At 36.7% G+C, this 13,875-nt stretch overlaps 1 protein-coding gene across 6 annotated transcripts in view; it reads left to right on the top strand.

The window, feature by feature from the left end:
- The window catches only part of LOC133282714 (nuclear factor of activated T-cells, cytoplasmic 3-like), a 92,926-nt gene that overhangs the window by 55,612 nt on the left and 23,439 nt on the right, over positions 1-13,875 (top strand). For 2 of the 6 annotated variants that reach the window (XM_061478906.1, XM_061478905.1), the window contains exons 4-10: positions 676-875; positions 2,039-2,211; positions 2,997-3,137; positions 5,426-5,481; positions 6,094-6,220; positions 7,571-8,418; positions 8,534-8,623. In XM_061478906.1, coding sequence (XP_061334890.1) covers positions 676-875; positions 2,039-2,211; positions 2,997-3,137; positions 5,426-5,481; positions 6,094-6,220; positions 7,571-8,418; positions 8,534-8,581 — 1,593 coding nt within the window. In that variant the 3' untranslated portion in view covers positions 8,582-8,623. Of the gene's footprint in view, positions 1-675; positions 876-2,038; positions 2,212-2,996; positions 3,138-5,425; positions 5,482-6,093; positions 6,221-7,570; positions 8,624-13,875 lie in introns of all 6 variants that reach the window. The other 4 variants (XM_061478909.1, XM_061478908.1, XM_061478904.1 and 1 more) reach the window with 3 other exon arrangements.

Genomic DNA, 13,875 nt, shown 5'->3' on the forward strand with positions numbered 1-13,875 from the left:
CTTCTCCTGACTGCCATGATTTTTCAAATATGATGGCCAGTGGCTTAGCAACTTCATTCGCCAGCTCCTTCAGGACCCACGGATGGATTTCATCAGGTCCCATGGACTTGTGTATGTTCAGATTTTTAAGATGGTCTCGAACCAGATCCTCTCCTACTGTGGGCCCAAGGTCTTCATTCTCACAGTCCCTGCATCTAACTTCCAAGATGGGGGTGGTGGGGTCAGAGCACATTTCATTCACCGAGCCTCTTAATTTTAATAAAACTCACTACCACATTCTGTAATAGAAAAACTAAACTTCAAAACAGTTTTTGTATTTCTGTAAACTAGGTGTATCTTTGTACAATTGGTAATTTGGCTTTGATTAAAATCAGTATCAGAAACACACCAGTCACTTTGCTGTAGAAATCCTGTACAGAGGTATTGAGAGGTCTGAAAGTAATAAAAATATTTTGATATTAGTTTGTTCTGGTAAATGTTGTTCCTGATAATTGTACTGGAGGACAGACAGATGCCTGTACTGTTTTCTGATTTTTGAAGAGACTGAATAAGTTTGTAATTAAATGCTACTCTTTGACTCCTAAGCCTCTGTACTAGTTGCGCATTTATATTATGCCTCTGCAAGTGCAGTAAAAGTCAACTAATACTTTAATATGACATCTACTTTTTCATCAGCTCCTGGGCTACAGCGAAAAGCCAGTATACCTACAGTTGTTCATTGGCACAGCAGATGATCGGTACTTAAGACCTCATGCATTCTACCAGGTGCACCGAATCACTGGAAAAACAGTTGCAACAGCTAGTCAAGAGATAATAATTGCCAGCACAAAAGTTCTGGAAATACCACTTCTTCCTGAAAATAATATGTCATCCAGGTATGTCACAACGTAACTTAGCTGTGTAGTTTTATGTACCTTTTTCTTATTTTCTTTTGTGCAAAGGTGAAAGAAAATCTTGTAGAATAGCATATTTTCTGCAAATATGGTTCATGGTTAAGGTAGACACATCTATTTAAATGTGTCAGCGTTCAGGTAGTCAGAAGTAAAGGAGGAGAGAGACAGGGAAGCTCATAAGATTGACAGGGAAATAGATGAGCACTTCTGGGATTACTTTTCCTCATACAATCCATACATACATATGACTCCACTGTGGGTTACTGGCAGTGAAGATTTTCTTTGATTTTACGAAGACATAAAACTTTTTTCTATGAAAATACAGTCATACAGTTTAGTTCTTTCTTTCTTGACTGAATGTGGTGATTTAACTTCTGGTATCATAGTAGGCCTTCTCCTTGTTCTGGTTATTTTATTTTTAGCAGTTGTGTTATTCTGACTTTTAAGGTCTTGCCAGGTAGAACGTGCTAAATAATAGTTTAATGGTTAGTTATAGCAACAATTAAATAGCTCCATTCTAGCTTGGACGGTCAGGGAACAGAGCAAAGCACAATCATTTGTTTATATAGCACATTATTTCTTCTGAAGTCAGCCTAAATTTTCCTAGTTGCAGACTTCATGCTAATTCCATTGAAGGCTATGAACCCACAATGATGTGCAAGAGAATACTCCTCCCAAGTTTACATATATGTATTACTTGATTAAAGTATGTGTGTCATATGAATAACCATTCTATTTGATGAGCTATTTGATGACTACACTTTTGTCATTCTCTGGTCCTTCCTAAGGCAGAGCTAAATATAGTTCTCTTGCTCTTGATGATGTTTATTATGTTAAATAGCTTACTATAAAGGTTAAACATTGTACAATAACACATAATCTTTTAAAGGTTCAAAAAAGCAGAAGCTAGACATATACACGGCAAAATGTTTCGACAAACAAACAAAATGTTGCTGCCATTTTTGACACTAGCAGATCTTTTAGTCTCAGACATTTAAAATAACATTTAAAATAGCATAACATGGGGTAAAACAGAATGCTGTTTGTTCTTTAACAAAAGAAAGGTTTACAGAGTATATTTGGCAGTAGTTTGATTCATTTTCTTCCATTTCTCTTCTGATCCCTCTGTCCTCACCTACCTCCAGTATCGATTGTGCTGGTATTTTGAAACTTCGCAATTCAGATATAGAGCTCCGTAAAGGAGAGACAGATATTGGAAGAAAGAATACCAGAGTGCGGCTTGTGTTTCGTGTTCACATCCCACAGCCTAGTGGAAAAGTCTTATCCCTGCAGACTGCTTCCATACCTGTTGAATGCTGTAAGATTGCTTTAACTGTACATGATTTGTACTCATGTTTTCTGCATGTGTTAGTAGTATTGTCATTCTGAAAATATTTATTGCCAGATTTATATGTAACAAGTGTGTGTAAAAAGCATTGTGTGTAAAGAGCTAAATTACCAAAACTGAATACAGCTTTATAGAAAGATGGGACTTGCCAAGTGGCAGCCTGAAGGTTTGGAGGAAAACCAATGTTACAGGCTTTAAACCTAATACTGCAGTCACGCAGCTAGCAGCTTCAGTGGTTCCTGAATCTGAGCAGAGGCATATGATGTATCTCTGTGAAATAAATACTAATTTCAGGAAGAACTAATACCATTTCATTTAAAAGAGTCTATACCATTACTTGTCTTCATACAGTATTATCTAATGCACAGCTGAACTTCTAGAGAGTTCATTTGTTAAATGCTGGCACTGAAGAATCAAAATATGACCTTAAACAAGCTGAATTTCTCCTAGAATTAATTTTCTCTATAAAATAGTAAAATAATTTTTAAACTAATATTCTTAAATTAAATATAAAATTTTCTGTAACAGTAGAGACTGTTGGGATTCATGGCTCCTTAGTGTTTCTTTTCTATATTTATAAAATTTCAACATAATTTTAAAACCAAAAATAATACAAAAAATATTATTTTTATATGTAAATAGATGGTCAGTTTGGTTTCACCCCTATTCTTCAAGATAGGATCATAAAAGACATGTCACTATGATTAAAGTTAAGAATAATACTTTTTCCCTTAATTGTTGTTTTTTTTTAAAAGCTCAGAGATCTGCTCAAGAACTCCCTCAGATTGAGAAGTACAGCATCAACAGTTGCTCAGTAAACGGAGGCCACAAAATGGTGGTGATAGGATCCAATTTTCTTCCAGAATCCAAAATTATATTTTTTGAAAAAGGGCAAGGTAAGTGCTATCTTAGTTTTTGCTTAAAATAAAAGCCAAAACCACAAGCCTGAGCTTGATTTTAGGAAGTAGGGATGTTTTTTTAAAGTAAAACAAAAATAGTCATAAGGAGTAATCCGAAACTCCAGGTTGGGCATTGAACTACATGCTGGTTGACAATTATTAATGAAGTAGTACTTGAGATTCAAGAAGACAATTACAGGCTAACTAACTTGGAATTGTGTGTATTTCAAAGATGTTGTTGACGTATCTTACTGGGTATTTTGTCATTAAAAAAAAAAGAAAAATTCTAAAAGGAAATGTACTATTTGGCATTGATGTTACATCTGATTTAATCATTGCACAGGAACTGACTTACTCCTAAGCTAATGCAATAAACATTAGTTAGAAAACACTACTGATTTTTTTTTCCCCATATATTTGCATAATATTTTCTGTAGAAGTTACTCTTCAGGGCTGCAATTTTTAACAAGTCTCAAGATCTGGCTCAGATTTGGGGTGTAATGTATCCTTCAGCTGTGTCTATGTCCAATTTGTAAACAGGCAAGTGTGCATCTAGGTAAAATACTGGCAGTAAGCAGTGGTATGAACGGTAGTAACCTCTTGTACATGTATTAAACATCAGTGAGTTTGACACCTGTCAATTACTTAATCGCCAAGAAATCAGAAATGTTATAGTTAGTTTGCTACATGATTCTCATTCTCTAGAATCCAAGTTCAGTCTTCTACGCAGCACATAGTCATGGGTGAGAACTGCAGTAGGCTTACACGTGTGTATTAGAACAGTAGAGTTCACAATTATATTTCAGGCACATAGTTCAGTTGTACTAAAGACACCATGTGTCCTTCATGCAGTGAAATTGGTAGGAAAAATTAACTGCTTCATACTGACTTCGTGAAATAAAACCAATATTAAATTTTTCAGTCTAACATATAGGACATAGACTCTCCAAGTAAGCAAGAAACTTGCAGATTTTGGATGAATATTTCTAAAACATCTTTCTTTAAATGCAAGTTCAGGTTTGAAAGCTGCTTTTTTTCCCCTAAACCCATGTTCTTTTCTCTTTTCTATCACTTTTATAATGATGCAACTCCATAAACTAGAAAATTTACCACCAAAAAAAAACCCATTGAATACTTTTACTACAACCAGATATAATGAATATTTTGCAAGTTTTCTTATTTTTGTTTTGTATTATACACACACTTAGGTACATACATACATATTACTCAAAGATCTTCAGTTACTCATCATTCCTTCCTGCTTATGCAGCTCTTCTGGATATGCATCTTGATCTTCATATTTCTTACTTAGACTAAAATGCATGAAAATTAGTTGAAAATTTAGGAGCAACTGTCTTAATACTTATTTAATATAGAGAACATAAAATTTGAACAACCTAAATTGTCATTTGCTGTGACTTGAATACTTGCTTTGAACTTTTGGGAAAACAATAGCAAAAGTCAATCATTAAAAACAGAAGTTGGCAACCAAGTCCAATACTTCTACGCTGTTTCCTTAAATATTTAAGTATAAGAGCTGGATCTTTTTTAATTAGCAAATACAAGGTATCTGGAGGTTTTATGTAATAATGCATTTGGACACACAACTTGAATGCCTTTTGAAGAAGTACTGCTGCTAGACAACAGGTTCCCTGATAGCTTGTACAAAAATCAGTAACAAAGAGCACTGAGAGTTATGTTCAGGCTAAGGGGTTATGTAAGGTCAGAGCAGAAAGAGGGTTACTGGGCAATTTACTTCCCTCACACCTCACAACACAGACTGCTTGCCCTGCATTTGAACCACAAGGCCTTTCAGGTCAGGGGAGGGTGTTTGTTTTGCATGCATAACCTGTGGGTATGTGCATGAAGGTCTGTGTTCTCTCTTACATGGTGACTTATCTTGGAAGTCATCAGCATGTGTGTTGGATAATTGCAGGTGTTAGCAATTTAGCTACCTTTCAAAAAGGTTTTTAGAAAAATGGGATAAAGAAAATCCCTCTGTATACTTACAGTGCACTGGCTCCTTTGGAATTGACTCTAAGTGAACATAACCAGCAGCTTCTGTTCAAATGCAAAATCCTGTGCAACAGTCAACTTGTGGACATTGTAGAAACTTCTAAAGCATCTCTGTACTTCACACTTTGTTTACAGGACCTCTGTCAGTTGAATGGCCTGTTTATGACTGAAAATAAATGCAGTTCTGTATTAATTATTTAAGTATTTTTAAGATTAAGTGTTTTAGAAAATGCTTTTTGCTTGAATTGCTTGTAAATTTCTCTCAACAGATGGACGACCTCAATGGGAGGTAGAAGGGAAAATAATTAGGGAAAAGTGTCAAGGGGTGAGAAACAATTTTTCTTACTTTAGGAAGCTTTCTGTTTTAAAATAAGAAACTAGACATCTTCATTGTTGTTCTGAAATTTAGGCTTAATTTAGTGAAGTAGATTATTGGCTGTTTCAGCTAGACAACTGGAGACTTCCAAATTGGTTTAATACTATAAAGTAGCCATTAAGATGATGCTTTGAAGGAACTGGAAATATCGTGCTTGTTGTGAATGTAGTGAAAAAAGAAATTGAAAAAAAAAAAAAACCCTGAAGATAATTTTGCTAAGATGACAGTTTCCAGTGAATTAAAATTTTTCTCAAAAGCTAAATGATACAAGATGCAGTTCTTTGACTGCTAGAGGTTTTTTTTATGCTCTGGCAGATAAAGCATCCTTTAGATGATGTGTCTGTTTAATTAAAAGTATTACTTTCGGAACACTTGTGTTTAAAAGAAGGAAAAAGTCTCCAAATAAAAGTTTGCTTATAGCACTGTTTTACTGTTTAATGCATGTAAACTTGCAGTTTACCAACTTCAAAATATCAGTGCTCTAGTTTTGCAATAAGTGCAATAAGTTTTTTTGTAATTAATAGCAGTTTCATTTGCATTTAAAACTCTTGTTTCATACAGGCAAACATCATACTTGAAGTTCCTCCATACCATAACAAAGCCATTACAGCCGCAGTTCAGGTGCAGTTTTATCTCTGCAATGGCAAGAGGAAAAAAAGCCAGTCTCAACGTTTTACTTACACACCAGGTATTAAATAAAAAAATTAAATTTGCATTTTAATTTGTGTTTCAAAGTAGACATTTGAATGTAATTCAGACAATCTTGTACCTGACAGGTAGGTAAGATTAGCTTTGAACTGTTTGTAAAACAACTTACTTAAGGTTGTCTAATTCAAAAGCTGAATTCAGCACAATAAGCTACACTGCTATGATTACAGCCAGGTATTTCTTTGTTAATGTGTTTTACAGAACAATTTGCATTCTACTTCTCTTTGAGAATGATGATGAATCTCAGAAGCTGCTCTTTAAGTAACACTAGTGATGACATGGGGAATAGTGAGATCGTAGAAGAACAGGTTTTATGTATTTTTTCCCCCTTCAAATGTCAGAACCCCCCAACACAGGTTTAGATACAAGGAAGACTTAAAAAAAAAAAAAAAAAAGTCTGCTCCTTTGCCTTTCACTTACATTCTTTTCAGAAATTCATACCTCTTCAGAGTAGTTGGAGTTCACAAGGTCCCAGTGATGGGGCTAAACCCTGTAGTACTGCTTGGAGGATGTGCGGTTGGATATCTGAAGGAGTCTTTCAAGACAGATACAAATATTAATATAAACTTCTTGAAGCTAATGTTTGTGCTGGCAAAGCCAACTTCCATTAGTTTACACAATTTAAAATAGTTTTGCTTACTTGTGCTCTAAAATTACCTACTTACCTTCATGTGTAATTCAAGCAGTGTTAGCGAGGTATCTGATACACTAAGTATACATTAATTGTGTTATCAGATTTATGGGGTCTTTTTCAACCATTCTTAAGAATCTTGCCTTCTAAGATAGTTACAAGATACATCTTAAAACTATATTTTTGTTTGAGAAATCCATATTTAAATTATTTAAATGATGGAATTAAGTAATGACACTGCTTAAATAAGAAGCAAATTTAATTATAACTGCACTATTATTGCACAGACATTTTAAAATCCATTTTATCTGTAAATATATATCACAGTTCACTTAACAGTGTATTTTATAAAGTAGTAATTAGGAGTTGTTTTAGCATTTTTCTGCTATTTGTACTTAAAATCAGTATCTCTTCATGAGCATACCAGTAGCTTAAAAAATAAATGCTGTGTGTCAGTTTCTAACTGTATTATAAGAACAGTTGCTGCCATCATTGAAATTGGGGGATATGCTGAAAGAGCTGCTGTAATTAAAACAACACACACAACTTGAGCTAGTTTGTAACTAACTGTGTTGCCAAAGTTCAGCAGTCACCTTGCTCAGAGGCTGAGGAAGGTTTGAAGCCTGGTAGCAATATCTGTATATTTATCACAGGGTACAAATGGGTTGGGTTTGTAATTCAGTATTTTACTTTTTGTAGTTATAATGAAGCAAGAGCACAGGGATGAGGTGGATTTGTCTGCCATTCCGTCTTTGGCCCTGCATCACACAAGCAATGTCCGGGGCCTGCATTCTATCCAAACTCAATTGCCTTCATCAGAGCAAGGGCATTCTCACAACAATTTACTGTCTACATCACCCAGGAGCCTCGTGTGTTCCGTTCAACCACCATACACAGCCATGGTGACCTCAGCAGTATCCCACCTGCCACATATGCAAGGCAGAAACCTTAGTCCAAGTGAAGAGTGTCATGTTTTGCCTCCTGCTGTGGTTCAGTCTTTTCAGGTAACATCAGCACCCCCTGTGAGGCCTTCTTACCAGCCTATGCAGTCTAATGAAGCATACAATGGACAGTCTGGTCTTCCTATGAACTCTGCCTCCAGCCAAGGATTCAATGCTATTTCATTTCAGCAAGGCACAGCTGTATCTCATTTGATAAATCTTAGCTGCCAAGCCCTACCACCGATGCAGTTTCATTCTGCAAGCCCAGGTTCTGTGTCAACACCAAGTACAGCAGGACACCTGCTAGCACACCCAGCTCATTCAGGACAGTCATCTTCTCACCTGCCATGGATGGGATATCACTGTCCAAGCACTGGGCAGTGCTCCATCCCATCTGCAATGAGTCGGTCCCTTGGGCAGTCTTCTCCCCAGCTGCAGCAGGTCTCATATAATTCTACAAATCCAGCATCTGCTTCATTCCCATCCCCAACAACTTCCCACCCTTTGGTCTTCTCACCCCTGTCTGGACATTCTTCATCCCAGCTCCAACCTATGCCTTACCAGTCTCCTAGCTCAGGACCTACCTTGTCTCCCCCACCAGCCACTGTAAGTCACTCGGGACAGCACTCCCCTCAAGCACACAGTCCAGTGCTGGGCAGTCTGAATGCAGCGTCATCCCTGGTGCACCACCCCACATGCATTTCATCTCCATTCCCGCCAGATGGGGCAGGTATTAACATTAAACCAGAACCTGAAGATCAAGAATTGAATTTTCAAACAATAGGACTACAAGACATCACACTAGATGATGGTAAGTGGATATAGTATTTTAATACCAGGATATAATCTACATTAAGATACAGAGTGGGTGTGGGAGAGTTGTTTTGTTTTGTTTAGACCACACTCCTCTTCACAGCAGTAAATTTGTGTTATCAAAATGGAGTTATATTTTTGTGTCCAAAGCAACAAGTTGTTTAAAACTGCTGTAAATTTGTAGTTACACAATTCAAGTACTTTAGTCTAATTTGCCCATAGACGTTTTTGGGGGGGGGGGGGGGGGGGGGAATTGTTTTTTTTGTTGTTTTTTTTTTTTATAAAACAGGGTTTGAGGATTAAGTCCTACACATTGACACCTTATGTATAGGAATTAATTTGAAGCTTTTTCTGATGGTCTTGTTGGTAGGTTTCAGTGAGAGTTGTCATAATATATATTAAGTTGCAATAAATGTAGTTTGGAGTTCTGTTTCTTGGAGGGGTCCCAGTTGGAAAGGGCAGGCTAGTTTTTTAAAATATTTCACAGGCATTTTGGCACTGTCTTAGTCTCTTCACAGGCATTTCATTTTGTAATTCTGCTGTCATCATTCAGCACCTCTGCTCACAGTAGCTGTTTGCTTTCTCCTTACCATTTTAGCCTTTTGAGGAATTCACTTGTTTAATACCAACAGAACAAGGACATTCTAGTGCTAAAGGCCAGGCTGTAAAGTTCTCTACTTCAAATACTTGGACAGTGTTCAATTACCAAACATGTCCAACCAAGTGAAAAAAAAAAAACAAACCAAGAGATCAGATCCTAAACGTCATACTGTTTGAGGCATAGATGCAAAGCAATTTAAAGAGAATGTCATGTTAATAGGACTGGAAGAACAGAAGGCCTGGCCTTAAAAGGTGTGTAAAAGCTGTTTGGTGTTGATGATGGGAATCTTTTTTCACAATAGCTTTAACTGTTGTGGTTTGTTGTTTTTTTTTGTGTCACATTAGAACCTACCTTTTTCTCATCTTTCTTCCCTTCATGCTTTTCACCACATAAACAGAAGTGTTTGGCATTTATGAGCATCTTGGCAGTTAGTTTGTACTGGTTCAAAAATTAAAATCAGTGGACAGTAAAAAGAAAGCTTCCCCTCCCCCCCCCCCAGCACAAATACTAGTTGCTTTTAGAAACTTTTCCCATTTCTTAACACTGTGAAATGACCAAGTTGTTTCTGTGCTGGCAAAGACATGGAATCATGGGAAAATCTGCAAGAGCCGCACTTAGAGCATGGTCACTTCCTAATAAATTAGAGAAGTATAACCAATACACATGAGTCAAATGGCCACAGTTTCATTGGTTTCTTTTTGTAAATAACACTTGCTATAGAAGTTTATAGTTTAATCACCAGCTATTGGACCTTCTTTAAACTTCCTATATGGAAAACTGAACAGGGTTTTAAGCATTGAACTTAGCAGTTGGCAGCAGCAATATGTTTGCGAGTGTAGAGATTACCTTCAGTTGGGTTTCACAGTACACCCACTCAATGACTGCTTGGGGGGGTTGGGGTTGGTTGGGTTTCTTCATTTCCAATCAGGTGTCTAACCTGAAACCTGCTGTTCCAAAAATCTTGAAGGGCAGAGTGCAAAGAAACAAGCTGCTCAGTTCTCTCAACATGAGTAACTTCTCCTGCTTAATCAGCTTTAAATAAAAACCATGTTTGGGCAGGAACACTTTTTTATAATGTCTCTAATGATTACTGTGCTTTTAAAAATAATTTCAAAATTTTTCTTCTGTCTGTAATCAAATTTATGTCTATACAAATAGAGCTAGACACAAATAGCAAATCAGTTACTCTGCATTAATGGTATAACAATTAAGGAAAAAATCTAAACATGATTGCATACATTAATGAATGTTGATACAGTATGTTCTCCCAGCTAATATATCAAACCTGAAGCTGTATTTAGTTGTAAAGTAGGTTTTTATAGGTTAGCAATTAAGGCAAGTAAACCTCTTGAAATACTAAGGCAAAACCAACTGAGAACTGTATAAATCATGTCTGTATTGCTGACCTTAAATATTTAAGTCAGTAGTCTTAAAAAAAGAAACAACTCAAAAATAAACACAAACAAACAAAAAAACCCAACACACCAAAACCCAAACAACCCTGCCAGCATAAATAATCTTCTTTCTTTTAACAAAATTTGAGTGTAGTATAGAAGTGCTACCTCAAGCTAAAATTAGTCCTGGAATTACAAAGTTCTTTAGGCTTGATGGAGTGATATTTAAAATTCTTTAAAAAAATACCCCAACACGTTCTGGGTAGTAGTTACCTAATCCCTTTAAGCAAGACTCCTAAAAGCTAATCTTACTGCCTCTTCTTAGATCAGTCAGGCTTTTTTTCTTCAAAACCCCCAAATCCACTGCTTAATACAGAACTACAAAGCTGCTTCATACATCAGTGCTCAAGGCAAGAGCATCTGGATTAGTCTTGATCTAGCATCTCCCAGAAGGTGTATCGCATCTGGATTCACCACTTACAGCTTCTCTGCAGAGCCAGTCACTTGCCAGTGACCAGCATGGGGTAACTTTTTGTGTTGATTTGCCCTTCATCAGTCAGAGTGAAAAGGAATTACATCATTTAAAGACAGATCCTCTGCCTGGGTGTTTGCACAAAGTACACATTTTACCTTTTTTTTTCCCCTCTGATGAAGTTTAGGTGATTCTTTGTTTTCTTGTTTTTCAACAGGATCTGGTTGATGTCTTTAGGCTTTTCTCATCTCCGCCTTGAATTTGATCTTTCGTTTGGCTTCCCTTCTTCCTGTACTTACTTCCTACAGGAAACACTTTCTAATTCACTTGAAGAAACAAGGGATCAAAATGCATGAGGACACCTAGATATTAAATTTAAATGATATTACAAAAAAAAACATTTAAAATATAACACGATTTTAAAGTAATATGTACTGTATGCTACTACTTAAAAGGTGTTCTTAAAAACAGTACTTCTTTCTGCTTAGGTCTTTTCAGTAGTAAGTCTGCACAAGCAGGTAAACTTTTGGACTGGAAGTATGTAAAAGTACCTTCTTGCTCTTTGTCCCCTCCATTTTTACTCCACCTACCCTGGTATGTTGGACCTTCTTTTTTCCTTGCCATCTTTCAGGAAGTCTGCCCTCTGCCCAGATCCTCAGGCTAACAGCTGACTATATAGACCACAGAATATTTAGTGCTGCAAATAGGTGTAAACAAGGCAACTGAAATGACTAGAAACAGGCAGTTGGTGATATCTGTCCTTTCCAACATCCATCATCCATCCTGTGCTCTGTTTGTTGTACGTTCCCCTAATATAGGTCCCATTTCTTCCCCACTTGAAAAAAAAAGACTCAGTCTAGTTATATGATTTCCCCACTGTTTTTGAAAAGTGCTCCTAGTGTGGGGGTTTACCTATCCCACTGTCAAGTTTTAGATTTAAATCTATTCTAATACTGTTGATCTAAAACTTAATCTCTTGTGGTTTGCAGTTTAGGAGTAAGTTTACCTTGGATTTCATGATTTTCTACAGTGATGAGATTTCTAACATGCACAACTGTATTTAACCATTTTTAAGGTATTATTTTAGGCTGTATTCAGCAAATCAGGATGACCTTCTACTAATCTTCTTACATTTTGTTATTCATTGCATCTCCATTATCTAAAGCTGGAGATCAGCAAATCCTGTGGATTTACTACAAATCATAACTAGAAATCCTCTAACAGTTTTGTGCACACAAAGCAATAAGCTGCTTTGTCAGACACATTCCATGTAGAATTCTAAGCCATTTGTATTCATTCATTTTAGTAGTTCTGTGATAACTCTCTAGTTGAATTCTCTTGCTGGGAAGCTCAGCGTTTATCCTGATCTTTGCTAGAGAATTTGTGCGTCTTCACAGATAGCTTTTTACTGTAGCTTGAGCTTAACTTGTGGAGACTCACAGGAGTAACTAGTAAGAAAGCATTGGAGAATGACTGTATCCTGTATTTTTCTCTATATTTAAAATCTTATGCATTAACAAGTCATTCTTAATGAAGGCAGCATCCTGCCAAACAGAGCATTGAAAGTCTACAGAAACACAAAAAATATTGAATGCTAAAGTCTAGCTTAGTATGGAGGAGAGCAGCTCAAAAAACTGTCTTCTTGCCAGTGCAACTCCAACTTGAGATGTTTGTCTGCAACTCCAGTTTTTGGTTTTAGCTGTCTCATCGGCACAGAACAAAATGTTGCATCTTGTAGCATGCCTGGCAGGATTTGTGTGACAAGAACTCAGCTAGAGTTCTTTTATGTTGTACATAGAACCCTCAGAATATTCCTGTTGATAACAGGCATTTCCAAAATTATACTAGTATAAATTCTTTAGTAAGGTTGTGTTCAAACTCCTCCTTTCTTAGTATTCTGTATATTAAATATATAATGTCAAGCAGTATGGAGATAGCAATAAAAAGCAGTGTGGAATTCTAATTCTCCTCATAAGCATATGATGACAAGTCAGAACCTGAAATGTATTGGAAGAGAATGGGAATTTACTTTTAGAAATGGGTGGGTGTTATGAATGAAACAGAAAGATCCAGACTGAGCAGTAGATTAAAAGGAAAAGGTTGGAACAGTGAGGAAAGGTGAAGAGGATGTTATCCATATGGGCTGCCAGCGGTCATGTCTTCTAGTGGGTTCATTCACTGTGTTCATAAAATGTGTGCCAGCAAGGCACCTGGTGAGAAGACCATTTAGAGATTGCTGATGTGTAAAGAACTCAGATAAATCCTCAGCCATCTATGACCAGCTAACATATGATACTTCCTATTTCCCTGAGAGCCACAGAACACCTTGTAACAGATTCAAAGCTCAACTAGTTGCACCACTGCAAAAAGATTCCCATTTAAGACTTAGAAGAGTAAAAACTTACTTTGTGAATGCAGGTGGCATGTCTACATCATGGTGCAGACACAATAGTAGCGGAACTGGAAGGCGTTAGGCATGCCCTGGTGACACCAGATAAAGTACACTTAGATGCTTTCACACTATTTTCTGCTTTGCAGCATGTGTCCTCCAGCTCCAAGGTTCATGCTTTATACTTACTATGTTAGACTCGTCTATCTTCTTGCATGAGAGAAAAGGGTAAATGTATGACACTGAGATGAGGTGGCTCACTATGATACGTAAATTCAGAGTGTGATGACATAACCATGACATGAACAGGGATGTTTGTTACTGAACTAAATAACTGCAGAGCTTGTGCTGTGACTCTGCAGGCACGTTCAGACTGTTTATGTAGCTATAAACA

The sequence above is a fragment of the Pezoporus flaviventris genome, unplaced genomic scaffold (genome assembly GCF_033815535.1).
Source record: "Pezoporus flaviventris isolate CSIRO_AGI_PZ_B2104156 unplaced genomic scaffold, CSIRO_AGI_Pfla_v1 ptg000136l, whole genome shotgun sequence".
Taxonomy (NCBI): domain Eukaryota; kingdom Metazoa; phylum Chordata; class Aves; order Psittaciformes; family Psittacidae; genus Pezoporus; species Pezoporus flaviventris.